At 39.2% G+C, this 22,044-nt stretch overlaps 1 protein-coding gene across 1 annotated transcript in view; it reads left to right on the forward strand.

The window, feature by feature from the left end:
- Positions 1 to 22,044, forward strand: part of LOC126470693 (heat shock 70 kDa protein 14-like) — a 219,503-nt gene that overhangs the window by 152,143 nt on the left and 45,316 nt on the right. The window contains exon 5 of the mRNA XM_050098694.1: positions 10,671 to 10,832. Within this exon, the coding sequence (XP_049954651.1) occupies positions 10,671 to 10,832 (162 nt within the window). The remainder of the gene's footprint in view (positions 1 to 10,670; positions 10,833 to 22,044) is intronic.

Raw genomic sequence — 22,044 nt, forward strand, 5'->3', positions numbered from 1 at the left:
TTACTACACAATTTTTTCTTGGTTTGGTCCATACTACCCCCTACCAAAATATGGAAAGCAAAGAGCTCACGGTAGAAGAGATTTGGTTCACAGTATCGAATATGAGGTGTTCATAGCTCTTACGACATGCTTTTTGGAGTCCATCTTTACCAGATTTTTTCGCTTCGAATGATCGTTCCTGTAATATCCTTGAATATAGACCATTCTTAATGAAATACCATGTATAAGGTCATATGATAGTCATTAATCATTTCAAGCGCAGTTGGCACCACACTGGGGCTGTATTTCATATTCCTACACAACAGGCCATAGTGCTTTGTGGACTGCAGCTGTGCCCTAAATACTTGAAATCAAATCTTCCTTCTTGGGCTCTCAGAATTCTGTTTTTCTTTCCTGATTGGTATATGCCTTCATAGTTAAATTCACTTGATTTCAGAGCACAATACGTTAACATACTTGGAGCCTCTTGTGGTCCCAGCAATCACTTCAACACACCATGGTCTGTCACAACTTTAAACTTTTTCGTGTACGAATAACAGTGGAAATACGTAATAGCATAAATAACAGCCAACATTTCCATCTCTGTGGTTGAATAGTTCAGTTCTACTTATTCATCTGTATCAATGTACTGTATATTCTGTCAGGTGTTCCTTGCCATCTACATCCTAACTGGGAATATATTCAATCACCTGACTGTTCATGTCTATTTATTTTATTTATTTATTTATTTACAATACAGGTTCTGTAGGACCAAATTGGGGAGCAAATCTCCAAGGTCATGGAACGTGTCAGTACATGAAATTAAAACATAAAAGTTATAACAGATAAAAGTAAATGTTTATGAACCCGAAAGTCAGTCAGTCCATAAGTTTAAGTAAATGCAATCAACCATACAAAAAGTATCAACTTAACTTTTCAAGGAACTCCTTGACAGAATAGGAGTAAGTTATGAGGAAACTCTTCGGTTTCGATTTGAAAGAGTTTTGAATTTTTGTGGTAGCTTATTGAAAATGGATGCAGCAGTATACTGCACACCCTTCTGCACAACAGTTATGGAAGTCTGATCCAAATGCAGGTTTGATTTCTGGCAAGTATTAACTGAGTGAAAGCTACTTATTCTTGGGAATAAGCTAATATTGTTAACAAGAAATGACTTTAAGGAATATATGTATTGAGAGGCCAATGTCAAAATACCCAGACTCGTGAACAGGGTTCGACAAGAGGTTCATGAACCTACACCACTTATTGCCTGAACTGCCTCTTTCTGAGCCAAAAATATCGTTTTAGAGTGGGATGAGTTACCCCAAAATATAATACCATATGATATAAGCGAATGAAAATAAGCAAAGTAGGCTAATTTTCATGTCGAATGATCACTCACTTCAGATATCATTCGAATAGTAAAAGTGGCAGCACAAAGTCTTTGAACAAGATCCTGAACTTGGCTTTTCCACAACAGTTTACTATCTATCTGAACACCTAGAAATTTGAACTTTACAGTTTCACTAATCATATGCCCATTCTTTGCAATTAAAACATCAGGTTTTGTTGAATTGTGTGCTAGAAACTAAACACTTAGTCTTACTGTGATTTAGCGTTAGTTTATTTTCTACAAGCCACAAACTTTGGTCATGAACTGCACTATTTGAATCCGAGCCAATGTTGCACACAACATCCTTTACCACCAAGATATTCATCATACAGAAATATTCTGTAAGGATATCTGGTGGTCATCCTCAAACTTCATGAAGGCAATTGTTTAAAAATTTAGGCATCCTAACAACCTCTCTTATGAAGTTTGTTGTGAGGCATCAGGCACAATTTAAAAATAGTAGTATTGTTTGTAAGTCTAACACTTGGAACAAAAATTGCCTCCACTATTCACAACTTAACTTACTCAGCTGTAAAAATATTTGAAAACATCACCTACAAATTAAGGGTGCAGGCACATAATAAAAGTTTTAAAAACAACTGAAATAATTTCTGTTTGACAACTCCTCCTACTCAATGGATTAATTTATATAAAGTTAGTATCTGTATGTTGTTGGGTTCTACTTACCTAATTTTGTTCTAGACTAACACAGCAATATATTCAGTAATATTACTTCTACCAGACTTGATCATGTCCGTGTAATTTTTTTTTTTTAAATAAAAAGTCTTGATCATTTAAAATGAAGCAGATTTTAGCCACCAAATATTAAAATGAAGATGTAACTTGATACATTGTTAATGAAATGAGCATATAGTCTCTGGTATCTATCTTGGAATAACTAAAAACCTGTAACTTTGACTACTTCCAGAATTCACTGAACATACACTCACTCGAACAGAAACAACTACTGAAATTCACCAAAACAGGTAAAACAGGTAAGCAAGTTCCCAAAATGTCTCCTTAATACCTTGGTATGACAAACTGTAAGATGTAAACAAACTCTAGTCAACACATATCTGTCAGATTTAAAGCTCTCGTGCTTTCTTTAGTACTGCTCATGCTCATGCTTATGCTCGCTTTACCAATAATACCACAACAATGATAAGGAAACAGATCAGCCACTCACATTAGCATGGGGTTTATATTGTTTTCTAGATCTTTCCACCATGTTGGGATTCAGGTGACGCCATCAACTCCATTAAAAAATTTAGGACACTTGTGGATCTCCACTGCTTTCTTGATAAATGAATCCCAGTAACACAAGGTGTGTGCCAGGATTTCAGTGTTGTCAAATAATAATTTGTGTGTGTTGGTAACACCATGCTTTGCAATGAATGGTTTCTCACAACGTCTTAGTTATACATTTTGGAGTGTTTCTTGCACTGTTCATTAATAATGTGATTACACTGTTGTAATAATTCACTCCAAACTCACATGATATATTGTAAACCACATGCCTCAAAGACCTAGGACATCTTACTAGGTACAATCCATATTTTTAGAAACTGGATTAAAGCTGGGTTATTTTTAAGTATAGTTTTCACTTCACCTCTCAGTTCGGTGAGATGGCTTTACATTCCAGACTTAGGACTTTGTCAATCTCAGTTTATAAGATACACATCAAATTAATTTGGTAAAGATTTCAATATTATATTTTTGACTAATTTACAGCAAAAATAACATTAATAAACTTCCAATCTGATAAAGATGTCACACTTTGCAACTAGAGCGTGGGGAAATAGTCGCAGGATCATACGTATTGTTTTCAATAGCTTGTCTTCAAATTGAGAAGCACATTGTGATCAAATTTAGTAATGGCCTGTCAGATAATGATGCACAAAAATCAACATTCAAATTAATTTTATTTACATGTCAAGTTCCATAGGACCAAACTGAGGAGAAAATCTCCCAGGTCATGGAACATGTCAGTACATGAAATTACAACATAAAAGTAATAATAGATAAAAATAAAATGTATATGAACCCAAAAAAAGTCAATCCATAAATTTAAGTAAATGCAATCTACAATACAACAAGAACTTACCCCAAAATATACCACCATATGATACAAGCGAATGAAAATAAGCAAAGTAGACTAATTTTTGTGTCGAATGATCGCTCACTTCAGATATTGTTCCAATAGTAAAAATGGCAGCATTAAGTCTTTGAACAAGATCCTAAATGTGGGCTTCCCACGACAGTTTACTATCTATCTGAGCACCTAGAAATTTTAACTGTTCAGTTTCACTAAATATGCCCACTCTGTGAAATTAAAATGTCAGGTTTTGTTGAATTGTGTGTTAGAAACTGTAAAAACTGAGTCTTACTGTGATTTGGAGTTAATTTATTTTCTACAAGCCATGAACTTAGGTCAATGTTGGACACAACATCCTTTACTACCAAGCTAGCGTCGTCAGCAAACAGAAATATTTTAGAGGTACCCATAATACTAGACGGCATATCATTTATATAAATAAGGAACAGGAGTGGCACCAACACTGATCTCTGGGTCTGCCCCCACTTGACTGTACCCCACTGAGACCCCCACATCACAGCCATTCTCAACATTGTGAATAATAACCTCTTGCTGTCTGTTGCTAAAATAAGAGGTGAACCAATTGTGAGCTACTCCCCGTATTCCGTAATGGTCCAACTTCTGGAGCAGTATTTTGTGATCTACACAATCAAATGCCTTAGTTAATTTAAAATACATGCCTACTACAGTAGTACAAGTTTATATGCCAGCTAGCTCTGCAGATGACGAAGAAATTTAAGAAATGTATTACAAAATAAAAGAAATTATTCAGATAGTGAAGGGAGACGAAAATGTAATAGTCATGGGTGACTGGAATTCGGTAGTAGGAAAAGGGAGAGAAGGAAACGTAGTAGGTAAACATGGATTGGTGCTAAGAAATGAAAGAGGAAGCCGCCTGGTAGAATTTTGCACAGAGCACAACTTAATCATAGCTAACACTTGGTTCAAGAATCATAAAAGAAGGTTGTATACATGGAAGCAGCCTGGAGAAACTGACAGATTTTAGATAGATTATATAATGGTAAGACAGAGATTTAGGAACCAGGTTTTAAATTGTAAGACATTTCCAGGGGCAGATGTGGGCTCTGACCACAATCTATTGGTTATGAACTGTAGATTAAAACTGAAGAAACTGCAAAAAGGTGAGAATTTAAGGAGATGGGACCTGGATAAACTGACTAAACCAGAGGTTGCACAGAGTTTCAGGGAGAGCGTAAGAGAACAAATGGTAGGAATGGGGGAAAGAAATACAGTAGAAGAAGAATGGGTAGCTTTGACGGATGAAGTAGTGAAGGCAGCAAAGGATCAAGTAGGTAAAAAGACGAGGGTTAGTAGAAATCCTTGGGTAACAGAAGAAATATTGAATTTAATTGATGAAAGGAGAAAATATAAAAATGCAGTAAATGAAGCAGGCAAAAAGGAATACAAACGTCTCAAAAATGAGATCGACAGGAAGTGCAAAATGGCTAAGCAGGGATGGCTAGAGGACAAATGTAAGGATGTAGAGGCTTATCTCACAAGGGGTAAGATAGATACTGCCTACAGGAAAATTAAAGAGACCTTCGGAGAAAAGAGAACCGCTTGTATGAATATCAGCAGCTCAGATCGAAACACAGTTATAAGCAAAGAAGGGAAAGCAGAAAGGTGGAAGGAGTATATGGAGGGTCTATACAAGGGCGATGTGCTTGAGGACAATATTATGGAAATGGAAGAGGATGAAAATGAAGATGAAATGGGAGATACGATACTGCGTGAAGAGTTTAACACAGCACTGAAAGACCTGAGTCGAAACAAGGCCCCGGGAGTAGACAACATTCCATTAGAACTACTGACGGCCTTGGGAGAGCCAGTCCTGACAAAACTCTACCATCTGGTGAGGAAGATGCATGAGACAGGCGAAATACCCTCAGACTTCAAGAAGAATATAATAATTCCAATCCCAAAGAAAGCAGGTGTTAACAGATGTGAAAATTACCGAACTATCAGTTTAATAAGTCACGGTTGCAAAATACTAATGCGAATTCTTTACAGACGAATGAAAAAACTAGTAGAAGCCAACCTAGGGGAAGATCAGTTTGGATTCCGTAGAAATATTGGAACACGTGAGGCAATACTGACCCTACGACTTATCTTAAAAGAAAGATTAAGGAAAGGCAAACGTACGTTTCTATCATTTGTAGACTTAGAGAAAGCTTTTGACAATGTTGACTGGAATACTCTCTTTCAAATTCTAAAGGTGGTGGGGGTAAAATATAGGGAGCGAAAGGTTATTTACAATTTGTACAGAAACCAGATGGCAGTTATAAGAGTTGAGGGGCATGAAAGGGAAGCAGTGGTTGGGAAAGGAGTGAGACAGGGTTGTAGCCTCTCCCCGATGTTATTCAATCTGTATATTGAGGAAGCAATGAAGGAAACAAAAGAAAAATTTGGAGTAGGTATTAAAATCCATGGAGAAGTAATAAAAACTTTGAGGTTCGCCGATGACATTGTAATTCTGTCACAGACAGCAAAGGACTTGGAAGAGCAGTTGAACGGAATGGATAGTGTCTTGAAAGGAGGATATAAGATGAATATCAACAAAAGCAAAATGAGGATAATGGAATGTAGTCGAATTAAGTCGGGTGATGCTGAGGGTATTAGATTAGGAAATGACACTTAAAGTAGTAAAGGAGTTTTGCTATTTGGGGAGCAAAATAACTGATGATGGTCAAAGTAGAGAGGATATGAAATGTAGACTGGCAATGGCAAGGAAAGCATTTCTGAAGAAGAGAACTTTGTTAACATCGAGTATAGATTTAAGTGTCAGGAAGTCGTTTCTGAAAGTATTTGTGTGGAGTGTAGCCATGTAAGGAGGTGAAACATGGACGATAAATAGTTTGGACAAGAAGAGAACAGAAGCTTTCGAAATGAGGTGCTACAGAAGAATGCTTATGGTTAGATGGGTAGATCACATAACTAATGAGGAGGTGTTGAATAGGATTGGGGAGAAGAGAAGTTTGTGGCACAACTTGACTAGAAGAAGGGATCGGTTGATAGGACATGTTCTTAGGCATCAAGGGATCACCAATTTAGTATTGGAGGGCAGCGTGGAGGGTAAGAATCGTAGAGGGAGACCAAGAGATGAATACACTAAGCAGATTGACAAGGATGTAGGTTGCAGTAGGTACTGGGAGATGAAGAAGCTTGCACAGGATAGAGTAGCACGGAGAGCTGCATCAAACCAGTCTCAGGACTGAAGACCACAACAACAAGAAGCAACTTCCCCACCCCACAAAGAACTCCTTGAAAAACAGCCAGCTAATCTGTATCCTGGTAAAGGAAGCCCCTGAATTGTCTAATTATTTTGTGGTACTCCAATATACCAATAATTCCAGAATCACATCTGTAAGCAGTTCACTAACTTTATCTCTAATACCTTTTATATTTTGATGAAATATGCTAATTCCTTCTCTTCTTGGAAACATGACTTCCTCTGAATATAAGCCTTTAGTTAGAGGGACTTCCTTTTAGCAGGTATACATATCAGCTGTCTTCACTCTAAAATAGGTGCAGCTTCAACATCAACTACTACAGGAATTTTTCCATGAGTGATCCTACCAACACCCACTACACTGTCGTCTATAAGCTTTGCCAGCTTCCCCTTCCCATACCTTCTGAGGTGGAGGCCATGCCTAGGGAAACATGACAGAATAAATTGTCCCTCATAGTTTGGGAATATCAGTACCTGGTTTGTTGTCAATGCTCCCTTCAATTTTTCAAATGCTGTCTAAAAGTTGACTATGGAAATTCCACACCTTTTTTCAACAAATGATTCAATAGCTTAGCAATTTCGGCAAACTCTTCAATGAATTCCCATTATTAATTACAGAACCATAAAAATGATTGAAACTGCTATGTAGTTTGTGGTGGTAAGAAAACACATTCTGCAGAAGTTAGGCGTGCGTCAATATTCACATCTTCCTCTCATTACAGTGTGTTAACTGTGCTGGATTTAGCCTCTTAAAGAATTCCTCTGACCATTGCATGTGCTCTTCCATATCCTTAGAAAATGCAGTTATGTTGTTGAGATAAAAAACAGTCTTGATTTTAATCCTCTGAGCACTCCATCGGATACTAATAGCCTCCGAGATAGCTGGCACATCCTTCAGACCAAATGGCAGCCTAAAATATTGATAGTGACTCCAAGGGACAGTAAATGTGGTCTTTGGCCGCCCTTCCAGAACCACTTCCAACAGTGATAACCACTCCTCATACACATTGTGAAGTATTTACATTGACTTAAGTTCTCTCTAATCTCCATTATATTTAGTACAGGATGTCTGTCCATCACCGCTCATGCAGCAAAATCTATGCTTTTTTGTTCCATTCTATGATTTTTTCAGGACTATTACAATGGTAGCTGCCCATGGACTGTAACTTGATTCAGTATTGCCCTCAGCCAGCAGTTGATCAATAAATTCTTCCAGTATAGGTTATAGGTGCCTAGGTATCCTGTACGGCTTCTTATACACTAGAGCATTGTTAACCGTTGGTATGGTATGGCGAGTTACCAGTATTGCAGGTAATGATTGACCGGGATTGAACAGGTTGACAAATCATATTAACAAGTCTTTCATTGTTGACTTATCTCTTCCCTCCAAATTGTTTTACCTTCTCGCATAATGCAATTGTGTTGATGGTCTGGTTGTGGCAAAGGTCCTCACACGACCTACCCAGATTATACTCGTCCATGATCTCCAAGTTTGCAATCTATAAGCTTAACTTATCAGAGCTAAAATCATCCACACTTTCCAAAACCATACAATCCCCATCTATTTCCTTCACATGTACCAGGCTTCAGTGCACAATATAGTGCAACATGTCCATCTTGTTATTGCATTCCAGTACCTCTGCAACACGCATCATCTGAAGGTCAGTACCCACCCACATTTGTAACACTGAAGTTTTCTGCATTGCTTTTTAACATGGTCCATATGTCCACAGCTGTAGCATTTCACCTTTGTGTGGAAAAAGAAACACACAACCCTTATCTTGTCCTCAGGCCACAATATTGATCTCTTCCACTTGCTTAGCAGCCATAATGGTGGCAGCAAAATCCTTCGGGTTTTCCATTGTCGCTCTCCTTGACATGTCTGCTGGAAGTCCTCTGAAAAACACATCTGATTCCTGTTCTCCTCTTCTTGTGGAGTAATTCTGTCTGCTTCTACTTTCTGTGTAAGCTCGTACAAGTTAGCATTGATTTTCCTAATTCTGCCTATGAATGCCTCTACCAACTCACTTCACTTTTGAGACAACCCATTAAGCTGTTCTCTAAAAAAGCCTTGCAATATTCTGCTTGCGATAACGTGGTTAGTGGGCCTTCTTAAGCTGCTTAAATGTCTGTGCTTTATCCAGCACTTGATGGTACTGATGTATGCTGCTTGCATCACAACCAACTGTAATTTAGACACATCCAAGGATGTCTTGTCTGACCAACTGCCCAACCTAGCGGCAGCTTCCAGGTCATCACTGAACATTGAGACATCCTCGGTTGCCCTATCCGAAAAAGGAGTTGCTAGATTAGCTGTGACAGGATCCAGAGAAGGGATAGGTGAACTAACCAAAGCTTTTGCTTCCACTACATCCACTTGTTTATGCTCATTCTCGCTATTAAAAGTCTCCCTCTCTTTGCAAAGCTTCATTTATCTCCTTTAGCTCGGCAAACTGCCTTGCCAAGAGTTCATCCATTTCCTGGATTGTCATTGTTTCTGTTTTTGGCATTTGTGCAAACTCTTAACACACCACTCTAATGAAAGCATCAACCACAATACACACAGGCACGGTTACAAGAACAAACTACACTATTCCTTATGAAGGATAATAGCCCAGTGTTGTTCAGAACACTGATGCACTTTGTGGCCATTGCTTCGCCTTGTGCTGCACACAGCTGGCACCACTCACATGCATAGGAAGTCATTCCCAGCCAAATTACAATACTGGCACCTCACTGGTTGTAAGTAACATTCCTTATAATTACCCCTATACAACAGAATCCCAATCCCTGAAAAGGCAGCAGGTCATAGTTATCGGGCAGTGCCATTGGCTGGTGATGACTTCATTCATTTCTGGTTGTTTGGTTTAGTTTGCTCCGGAAGTAACAGTTTAGAATCGCAGACAGTCTAGTACCGGCTGTACAGCTGTTCTACATTCTGAGGCTCTGTCTCTTTTGCATTTTATGCTAAGGAAAATTCAGTAACAGGGTGTAATTTTTCAGAACTGTAAAATGCAGATATTTGGTTATGTTATCTATGTAAACCAAAGTGTGTTTGCAGAGACTGTGGTAGATGTTATAGATCTTGATAATGATCTTAAACCTACATAGATGTGTGAAAAAATACTAATATAATTTAGGTGCAAATCCCCATGTCCTGTATGGGCATCCATTGTTCAGTGTGTTTATGGTGGTGAGGTATGTGGATGCTTCAGACTTTTATTGAGAGAGAGAGAGAGAGAGAGAGAGAGAGAGAGAGAGAGAGAGAGAGAGAGAGCTGCAAAAAGGGACATAATTGAAATGTAATCATCAAATGATTCTCTTAAATTTTTTCAAATTGAGTTGATATAACAAACCAAAATCTGAACTCACTTTCAAGATGAATGAGGTTCAAATCTCCACCTGGCCATTTTAATTTAAGTTTTCTGTGATTTCCTCTTCTCACTTCAAAGAAATGCAATAATAATTTGATTCCAGTGCCATTTCCTTCACATCTCCTCATGAGCTAATGTTCTGTTCCTAATGTTCTGGGTTGACAAAATGTTAATCTTTTATATTTCTTCCTTTTTATCTGATAAAATAAAGAAACCACATACAGAAATATGTGCATGTGTTATTCAGTTGTTTCTGCTTGGACTGTGTTATAATGAAATATGTTGTTTTAATGGTGACAGCATCTTTCAAGAACCTAGAGGACAGATGTCATGTGAGAAAATTTATGTATTCTTCTTGTTATTTTGTGTAATCCTTAATTTGGATGGTAGGATGTGGAATCAAACCTGTATACTCCCATATATAAATTAGTCAGTTCTTGTAAATAATTACTGGGTTTAATTTTTTGTGTTTTTTTTTATCCAGAAATTGAGTAATCGTTGTTTAGTATAACATTGTTTGTAATTATATAATTTGTATTTATAAATAATGTATGAGTAATGATTACATACCTCCTGCAGGATGTGCCTCGTTTATCGCCTGGGGGGAGCTACAATGGATGTTACAGTTGTATTGTGCTGTGCAGGAATGTACACAGTGAAAGGCCATGTGTATAAAGCAAACTTCGGAGGGGACAAGTTCACAGAAATACTTGCCAACTTCCTCGCCGAAATATTTCACCAGTGAGTTCAATTGGTCTCTGTTATTACAAGATGTCTCTCTTCTTGACACTGTGTTATTGTAATATTGTTGATAATTACCCTATGTATGATTTGTGATCAAAAAGTAATGGAAATTTTTATTTTCCTAAAGAATCTTTGTTTATTCATAATCATCAGCCTTTTCCGCTTCAAAGTAATCCCCCTCAGATATGATACACTTACGCCAGCACTTTTTCCAATCTTGGAAGTGCTTCTGAAATTCACTTTTCGTTATGATGTTCAGCTCCTTCAGTGATTCTGTTTTTATCTCATCAGGGGTGGCAAAACAACGTTCTCTCATTGTTTTCATCGACCTCAGGTATAGGAAGAAGTTGCATTTGGCCATGTTTGGTGAGTATGGTGGCTGAGGCGACATAACGTTTTTGGCTTTTGCCAAAAAATTGTGATCAAGCATTGAGATGTGAACGGGAGCATTATCGTGGTGCAATTTCCACGAGTAGTTTTGCCACAGTTCTGGCAGGTTTTTTTTAGGACTGCTTCATGCAAACAGCACTTAATTTACAGGTAGTGTTCCTTATTGACTGTACAACCATAAGACAAGAACTCTTGATGCACTATCCAATTGTCATTGAAGAAAACAGTGAGAAGAACCTTGGCATGTGATCGAATTTGTTGAATTTTTTTCAGTCCTGGCTCTTCAGGCAGTTTCCATTGGGATGATTGGGTCTTGGTGTTGGTGTCATACCCGTATACCCATGTTTTGTCACCTGTTTTAATCTTATTTAGAAGTTCTGGATTGTTGTCAACTTTGTTCAGCATTTCCTGAGTGGAGTCTAGGTGGCGACGTTTTTGGTCAAAATTCCATGATTTTGGAGCAAACTTTGCTGCTGGTTCACGTTTAATTCCCAAAACACCCACAAAAAAAAAAAAAAACTTGGCATGAGCCAAAGGATACGCTGACATCATCAGCAACGTCTCTGATGGTGATTTGGTGGTTTTCCAGAGCCATTTTCTTTACTACTTCCACTTTATAAGTAATGATGTGCTAGGGCATCCAGAACGGTTACTGTCTTTGTCTTCTCAACCCTCTTTGGAATGTTCATACCCCTCATAAATTCTTGTCTTACTCATAGTAGACTTGCCAAAAGCCACAGTCAGTATTTCAAATGTTGTGCTACACTTTATTCAATTTTTCAAGCAAAATTTAGTGCAACAATGTGGGGAAAACATAGATTGCTACTTACTGTAAAGATAACACACTAAATTGGAGACAGGCACAGTTAAAAGACTCAAATAAGCTTTTAGCAATGGCCTTCATTGGAAAAATAGAAACACACACCATTCATTCACGCAAGCAAGCACACCTCACGCACACATGACCACCAACTCCAGCATCTTAGGTCTGACCCCAGCTGCCGGAGTTGGCGGTCAGTAGTTCATGAGGTGTGCTTGCTTGTGTGAATGAATGGAGTGTGTGTCTCTTTTTGCAATGAAGGCTGTTGCTGAAAGCGTATTTGTGAGCATCTTTTAATTGTGCCTGTCTGCAACTAACAGTAAGTAGCAGTCTATCTTTTCCTATGTTGGATATTCCTGCCTGGAGTTTCCATTGTTTAAAATTTAGTGTAAATTCTTTGATCCACCTTTTTCGAAAGTAAAACATTTTCCAGGGACTCTGAAAACACGTATAACCTTTTCGACTGTGAACAATAAAATAAATATTTAAAACAGCTGAAAATCCCAAACATATATCAGGAACATGTGTATCAACAAGAGAAAAAAAGGAAAGAAATTGAAGATCAGATGTATGAAGCCCACGAAATAAAAAAATTCCCATTACTTTTTTTTATCACACTTTGTATTATGTGTAGTGATGATTGTTGTCCCGCTCCTAGTAGTTGGTCATTTTGACAATATGTGCAAAATGCACCTGTCTCCTTTGAAAATATAATATTTTACTGTAAATTCTTTTCCAAACACTACAGAAGACTGCCAGTGGTGTATGAAATACAGTAATATTGTTGTTGTTGTTGTTGTTGTGGTCTTCAGTCCTGAGACTGGTTTGATGCAGCTCTCCATGCTACTCTATCCTGTGCAAGCTTCTTCATCTCCCAGTACCTACTGCAGCCTACATCCTTCTGAATCTGTTTAGTGTATTCATCTCTTGGTCTCCCTCTACGATTTTTACCCTCCACACTGCCCTCCAATACTAAATTGGTGATCCCTCGATGTCTCAGAACATGTCCTACCAATCGATCCCTTCTTCTAGTCAAGTTGTGCCACAAGCTCCTCTTCTCCCCAATTCTATTCAATACCTCCTCATTAGATATGTGATCTACCCATCTAATCTTCAGCATTCTTCTGTAGCACCACATTTCGAAAGCTTCTATTCTCTTCTTGTCTGAACTATTTATCGTCCACGTTTCACTTCCATACATGGCTACACTCCACACAGTAATATTAAGAACAGTAAATTGTCTTGGGTTTATTAATGAGTTTTCAGTGATGGTGAAAAATATAAATTGCCTTGAAATAGAATACATGTATGATGCAATTTGAAACAGTATTGAGATGTATTCATAGTCTTATGTTTGTTGTGTAAACTGTGTTACTAAACATCTAACCCACTATTTGGCATATGGTTCATGATTCCAGTTACAGATTGCCTATCTGATGGCTTCCAAGGGCAACAAAAATTTGACTTTCAGTATTTCATTTAATTATTGGCCAAATTTAAAACATTAAAATTCTGTCATAATTTACTCATTAAGAGGTATAAATCTTATGTTAAAAGTCGGGCACAGTAATAAAAGTCTTATAGTTAGAAATGATGTACGTATCTTGAGGCAGCGTAACTCAGGGCGTGCAAGTTGTCCAGGCTATATTCACCCAGAATTTGAGAATGAGAGTACTTAGCAACTTCCAACTAACTTTACACGTAATTTCAAATCTTTTCTAAACTTTTCTCACTTACATGTTTAATGTCAAATATATTTAACACATTAACTCGTTTGTAGAGTAATCATACAGTCTGAAACTGTTTTATACATGAGTGTTAGATTCTTTAAAGAATCTTCATTGAGGTTTACTGTTAATTACTAGGATGTGATCAGAAAATTGGCTATAGCAGTTGTCAATGCTAGTATTGCAAACCCATGCAAGGTTGCATTTATATGGTGAAATGTATTATAATGTGAGATAATGTAATGGAGAAAAACTGTGTAGCTTTAATACAGGGTGTACATAAAGTCCGGGAACACTTTCAATTATTTATTGCGTAAGAACCAAACATTGTACAGATATCATACATGTCGTCTTGAAGAGAAACCCTGTAGGTTTTTTTCCATGTATACCATGTAGTTTGGTAATTTGCCGATAGTCAGGGCTAGTCGCAAACGTGGCAGGTTTTCTGTGTGTTGGAGTTCGACAAAAACGAGTGTACTACAGCTGTTCAATGGATGCTTAAAACCAAGTATGGTAAGAAGCCACCAACAAGGAACGCCATTTAGCACTGGTACAAAAAATTCATTAGGATGGGTTGCTTGTGCCCAGATAAGAGAAGCATGTATGAGAGACTGGGAAGGCAATTTAATCAACCAAGATAGCATAACTCTTGTTACAGATCCTTACCATTTTGAAATGATGGGAAATATTAGCTCAGAAAATAACTGGATATGTAACCAAATATTTGCTAAGTAAATGTTGATAAATATACATTTAAAGATAGAAGGAACCAGGGCATAAACAGTGGAATTACATCTTGATAGCAAAACGGACAGTGTGTGACATAAATTTGAGCCCTGTGCATGATTACCCGTAAACACTATTTCTAAGTTTTTCTTTGGTTTCCTTCACTGCTTGCTCATTGTACCAGTTGAATAACACCAAGGATAGGCTAGAGCCCTGTCTCTTTCCCTTCTCAATCACTTCTTCCCTTTCATGCCCTTCAACCCTTATAATTGCTATTAATCTTTCCTGGTGTTGGCTTCTACCAGTTTTTCCCTTTTGTAAATACTTTCAGTATTTTGCAACCGTGAATTACTATACTGATATTTTGGTAATAGTCACTCCTGTCAGCAACTGCTTCCTTTGGAATTGGAATTATTCTTCTTGAAGTTTGAAGGTATTTTGCCTGTTGTCTCATATATTTTGCACACCAGGGTGCATAGTTTTGTCATGACTGGTTCTCAAAAGGACATCAGCAGATGTTACTGATAAAAATGTACCTCAGGGGCCTTGTTTTGGCATAGATCTTTTGGTCCTAGGTCAAATTACCCTTGCAGTATCGTAGCTCCCATCTCATCTTCATCTACTTCCTTTTCCCCTTTCTATAATACTGCCTTCAACTTAATTTCCCTTGTATAGCTCATCTATATATTTCTTCCACATTTCTGCTTTCCCCCGTTTGCTTGGTACTGGTTCTCCATCTAAGCTCATGATATTCATACAGCTGCTTCTCTTTTTTTCCAAATCCCTCTTAATTTACCCGTAGGCAGTATCATTCCCTTGCAAACATTTGCTCATGTCCTGGTGGAATGTCCGCCTTATAAAAATATCGTAATCTAGTCAGTTACTTTATATTTTAAGATTAAAAAAGAAATATTTATAGATTTTTAATGAATTCTTCTACCAGATTCTGCAGATGCTTTAAAATTTTCAGTTAAATTTACCCCAAAAATTTTAATCTTAGGATTAGATGTCACTTTCCCAGTGAATGTCATACTAAATATTTTCAGGTTTAGGTCCATACTTGCACATCAGTAACTATTTAAGTAGTATGTTGTAAATAAAAATCTTGATGAAATTTCCATTTCTTAAATTATTTTTATGGCGGGCTTAAAGTAGCACTCATTGATAGCCCACAGTACTGAAAGTGCGTTGATATTACTAAGAGTTTGGTAAAAGATATTTTTAGGTTCTGGACCCTACTTACATATTAGTATGTATTTAAAAAGTATGTTGTTGATGCAAGTAAAGAACAAATAATGAATATTTTTGTTTAAAAAAATTTTTTTAGGGCAACTGTTGCGAAAAATGTGTTGGTATTGCTAGAATTAAACAAATATCTTCAAGATGATCATGAGTGAACATTACATAATATTCTGGGCCCACATTTTTGAGCAACGAAGACTTACAAAAGAAAGATGAGTTACCCTAGGACATTATTCCATATGACATTATTGAATTAAAGTATGCAAAATATGTCACCTTACTGATTTGTCTCCCCAAGGTTTACAATGATTCTAAGTGCAAATGCAGCTGAACTAAGCTGTTTTAAGAGTTCCAAAATTAAATCCCTGGAATATATTGCTAGACTTACTAAGTACAACATTCTGCTGTCTTTTGTGTAGCTATGGCATTGATTGGTTGGTTATACCATCAATCCCACCAAACTTCAATTTATCTAAGAGAATGCTGCGATTCACATAATCGGATGCCTTAGATAAGTTGCAGAAAATACCAGATGGCGCTCTTTTATTATTTAGTGCTCGTAAAATTTGGCAAGGGAATATGTAAATGGCATTCTCAGTAGAGCAACTCTTCTGAAACCCAAACTGTGGTTCGTTGAGGATATCAGTGCTGCTAAGGTGAGATAATATTCTAGAATACATCACTTTCTCAAACATTTTGGAAAATGGTGTCAGCAGTGAAGCTGGTCAGTAGTTATTGAACTGACATCTCTTTTTATCACCTTTCTTAAAGAGAGGTTTGACAACAGAATATTTCAGCCTCTTTGGAAAAATGAGTTATGTTAGTGATACATCACATATTTCAGATAAGACCATGCTTTTTATATTGGAACAAAACTTTATAATATTGTATTGGAAACACTATCTAAACCAGATGAGCTTTTATTTTCAAGAGTATGGATAATTTTCTGAATTTCAGAAGGAGAAGTTGGTAATACATTCATATGATTGAATTTTATGAGAGTTTCAACACACTGCTGTGATTTTCCCCTTTAACTGTTTGTCCCTATACTTTCTACCAGTTATTAAATGTACTTACTACCCGTGACTCATCATTACATCACTGCCATTCAGTTCAGTAGTGGTGATATCCTGTGCCTCGTTGTCCTGTCTCTCGTTTCACTGCATTCCATAAAGCCCCAAGTCTGTTGTCAGAATTACTGATTTCTGACGTGATGTGAAGGTTTCTTGAATTTTTAATAATTTTTCTTAGTAATTTTGAGTAGTTTTGTTGTGTGCAACTACAGCTGGATCAATACTTGTTCTTGCTAATAGGTACATTTTCCTTTTCCTTGAAGATGATATTTTAATCGCTGTAGTGATCCATGGTTTTCATATGGCCATTTAATATTCTTTCTAATTAGCATATATGGAAAGGTATTTTCAAATAATTAAATGAATTTATCATGGAATAGATAAAATTTAATTTAGCATTTGGTTCAGCATAAATTTCATCTCAGGTTATCTCTTGTAAGCTGTTCTTAAAAACATCTGTTGTGGAGGCATTAATTATTCTGATTTCCACTTAAGTGTATCCATACTGTAAGGCACTAGGTAATTTATCCTAACAAACAGTGCATCATGTTCAGAGAGAGCATTTGTTACTGGGTAAACGGTATTTTTCTGGCTTTGAGCTTTAAAACCAATTAGGGTCCTACAGTCTTTATCCATCTGTGTTGGAAAGTTAATTACTGGAATCAAATTGTGTGATCCAAATAAAGTTCCCTATTTTTCCTATCAGGATCCTTTAGAAAATGTGCATTGAAGTCACCACAGACCATTAACTGCTTGCTGCTGCCTGACAGATAGCACAGTAAGGAATCCAGATTCCTTATAAATAGTTTAAAATTTCCTTGTGGGTATCTATATAATTCACAGATACACTTCTCTGTATGCTGATCACTTCAAAAACTACTTGCCTTAATGTTTTTGAACTTGTGTTCTGTCTTAATATATGTAACAAATCTTCCTTTTCATATATTATATCTGCATGAGTAAGCTGCTGGAGTTAATGTTTTATACATAATAATAACAAGGAGCATATTAAGAGTATTAGAAAATAATCTTGCTGCATATAATGTTAATTTATAGCAGTGCACTTTAGTAGTATCTTTACACACCTTGTGATCACATGGTTTCTTTGTCAATGAAAGTCTTTCTATTGTATAACAGATTTGTTTTCGTGACCACTCACACCATTAATCCTCACATAAATCCATATTTTATGATTTTAGTCTCATTTTCCATTTCTTAATAGCTGTACTTTATTTACATGTATCATCTTGAACATGCAAATCTGAAGTGTCCTCCAGTTTCCCCCGTTCGTGTTCTGTGAGAGCCTACACTCATCTACTTTGTCTTATTTGTTGCTGACAGCCACCTTTACCTGTGCACTCTAATATGCATAACAAGAAGTTACAAGCAGAGGATTTGAATGTAATTTTTAAAATATTAAATGTAAATCACACTATTTCACATAGTTTTACACTTCCAATTTTTATCTCTCTTATTCCGTCATCATTCTATCATTTACAAAATTCAAACGAATAAAGAAATGTGTTGATGAACTGCTATGATAAAAATGTGTCTTTGCTTACAGTATGAACGTTACAACAGCTACTAGTGATAGTTAGCGCTCTAATCGACCTACCGTATGCGGCCGATCACTACATACACTCCCCCCTGCGGGTCCATGGATTACAATAGGCCCGAGGTATTCCTGTCTGTCCTAAGAGGTGACAAAAACGAGTCTCATACGTTTCGGCCTCTATGGGGTGGTCCCCTGTAGGGTTTGACCTCCATTTTTCAAAATTTTCCCAAAGAGTGAGCGAATTGGGGAAGGGCGCCTTACATGGTTTATCCTGTCCATTGTCTATAGAGATCTTTAGCCCACTTCCTCGCCGTTGCATTGCAGTCCAGCTCATCCTCCATCTCTTGGGCAAGGAACCTTCCTGAATGTGTTTTCCACCATGCACTGTGCAGTGTCGCTTTCTGCACCAACGATGACCATGGACTTATTTTGCACCTCATATCCAGCATGGCAGCCAGTCCGTTGTGGTGGGGCCACCATGTACCCTGTTGGTTGTAGCCCCCTGACAAAACGGGGATGGCTCTGCTGATGCCTGCGCTGTTAACTCCCAACATATGCCAAGGATATGCCCGTCACTCTGGGGCATCAGGACTCCCGGCAATGGCCATCGTGCCAGGTGGCCTTTGCTGTGGCTGGGTGGTGCCCGTGGGGAGGGCCCCTGGTCAGAGTGGGTGGCATCGGGGCAGATGATGCGCAATGAAGTGTACCACATCATCACTTGGCGGTGATCAGCCACCAGCAGTCTCTAAGAGTTCCACGTCTCAGTACAATGCAAGAAATTCTGACCCTAAATCATTCCCCTCCCATGGGGGAACGCCAGGCTAAGGATGGCAGCGAACCTTATTCACCCTGGTACCTCGTACGTAAGAGAGCTGATGGGGACTCCTTTGTTTCGATGAAGTCACAGTTTTTTGTAGAGCATTTACAGGACAAGTTTAGTGAGGTGGAGGGCTTGTCCAAAATGCGTTCTGGGTCAGTCTTGATAAAAATAGCATCCTCTGCCCAGTCATGGGCTTTACTCACTTGTAAAAAGTTGGAGGATGTTTCTGTTACCATCACACCACATAAGAGCTTAAATATGGTGCAGGGTCTATATTCCACAGAGGCCTTCTTTTACTGTCTGAAGATGAGCTGTGCGCCAATTTAGAGCAGCGAGGTGTACATTTCGTCCGGCATGTCCTCCGGGGTCTGAGGGATAATCAGGTTGCCACCGGTGCCTTCATCTTGGCCTTCGAGGGTGATACATTGCCTGAGAAGGTCAAGGTGGTGGTCTACCGCTGTGATGTAAAGCCCTATATCCCTGTCCCGATGCGGTGCTGTAAGTGCTGGAAGTTTGGCCATATGTCTTCCCGCTCTACTTCCAACGTCACATGTTGAGATTATGGATGTCCATCACATCCCAATACTCCATGTGCCCAGCCTCCCATCTGTGTCAACTGGGGTGAGCATCATTCACCTTGCTCGCCAGACTGCAGGATTTTACAGAAAGAGAGGAAAATTATGGAATACGAAACCCTGGACTGACTGACCTGGACTGAGGCTAAGAGAAAATATGAGCGCCTACATCCTGTGGCTATGACCACCTCACACGCTGCCGCTATGAGAACAGTTGTAGCTCCATCAGTTCCATGAATTCCACTTGACTCTTGGAACCAGAAGGCTACGTCTGCCCCCTTGGTGGGGGGGGGGGGGGGGGGGCGGCAATTCCCTCCTGTTGCTCCCACATCGCCTACCTCGGCACTGCCCCACCAACCATCGGGGACACCAGCCCCACTTCTCAGCTGGAGAAGTGTAAGTCTTCTTCGGCTCCTCTCGCCAGGAAGGGATCCCTTGGGTCACTCCCTTCCCAGCTTTCTGCTAGTGGGAAAGATGATGCTGCTAGTGGCCAAAGTGCCCAAAAGTAGCTGGTTGTAGGGTTTCACAATCATCCTGAGTCCCGGAGACTGAATTAGTGAAACCCTCTCAGCCAGAGAGACCCAAGGAGCAGAGAGAAAAGTCCAAAAAGACCACCTCTATGACCAAGGAAATTGTGGTGGCACCCACACCACTGCTACCTACAAGGTCTGCATCTGGGGATGACGTGGAGATGCTCGCATCTGCTGAGGACCTACAGTACTGGCCATAAAAATTGCTACACCACGAAGATGACGTGCTACAGACCCGAAATTCAACTGACAGGAAGAAGGTGCTGTGATATGCAAATGATAAGCTTTTCAGAGCATTCACACAAGGTTGGCGCCGGTGGTGACACCTACAACGTGCTGACATGAGGAAAGTTTCCAACCAATTTCTCATACACAAACATCAGTAGACCGGCGTTGCCTGGTGAAACGTTGTTGTGAAGCCTCGTGTAAGGAGGAGAAATGCCTACCATCACTTTTCCGACTTTGATAAAGGTCGGATTGTAGCCTATCGCGCTTGCAGTTTATCGTATTACTACATTGCTGCTCGCGTTGGTCGAGATCCAATGACTGTTAGCAGAATATGGAATCGGTGGGTTCAGGAGTGTAATACGGAACGCCGTGCTGGATCCCAGTGGCCTCGTATCACTAGCAATCGAGAAGACAGGCATCTTATCCGCATGGCAGTAACAGATCATGCAGCCTTGTCTCGATCCCTGAGTCAACGGATGGGGACGTTTGCAAGACAACAACCATCTGCATGAACAGTTCGACGACGTTTGCAGCAGCATGGACTATCAGCTCGGAGACCATGACTGCGGTTACCCTTGACGCTGCATCACAGACTGGAGCGCCTGCGAATGTGTACTCAACGACAAACCTTGGTGCACGAATCGCAAAACATCATTTTATCGAATGAATTCAGGTTCTGTTTACAGTATCATGATGGTCGCATCCGTGTTTGGCGACATCACGCTGAAAGCACATTGGAAGCGTGTGTTCGTCATCGCCATACTGCCGTATCACCCGGCGTGATGGTATGGGCTGCCATTGGTTACACGTCTCGGTCACACCTTGTTCGCATTGACGGCACTTTGATCAGTGGACGTTACATCTCAGATGTGTTACGACCTGTGGCTCTATCCTTCATTCGATCCCTGCAAAACCCTACATTTCAGCAGTATAATGCACAACCGCATGTTGCAGGTCCTGTACAGGCCTTTCTGGATACAGAAAATGTTCGACTGCTGCCCTGGCCAGCACATTCTCCAGATCTCTCATCAATTGAAAACGTCTGGTCAATGGTGGCCAAGCAACTGGCTCGTCACAATACACCAGTCACTACTCTTGATGAACTGTGGTATTGTGTTGAAGCTGCATTGGCAGCTGTACCTGTACATGCCATCCAAGCTCTGTTTGACTTAATGCCCAGGCATATCAAGGCCGTTATAACGGCCAGAGGTGATTGTTCTGGGTACTGATTTCCCAGTCTCATGATGTCATCCTTCAGTGGAATCACGATGACTTTTTCCACCGCCTGGCTGAGCTACGGCAACTGTTAAGCTTGACACCTGCTATCTACATTGCACTTCAGGAAACCTGGTTCCCGGCAGTGCGGACCCCATCCCTCCATGGCTATAAGGGATATTACAGGAACCGTAGCAACTATAATAGTGTGTCAGCTGGAGTTTGCATTTATGTCCTAAACTCAGTCTGTAGTGTAACAGTGCCCCTTCAAACCCCTCTTGAAGCAGTGGCCGTCAGCATAAGGGCGA

This window comes from Schistocerca serialis, chromosome 3, assembly GCF_023864345.2.
Source record: "Schistocerca serialis cubense isolate TAMUIC-IGC-003099 chromosome 3, iqSchSeri2.2, whole genome shotgun sequence".
NCBI lineage: Eukaryota > Metazoa > Arthropoda > Insecta > Orthoptera > Acrididae > Schistocerca > Schistocerca serialis.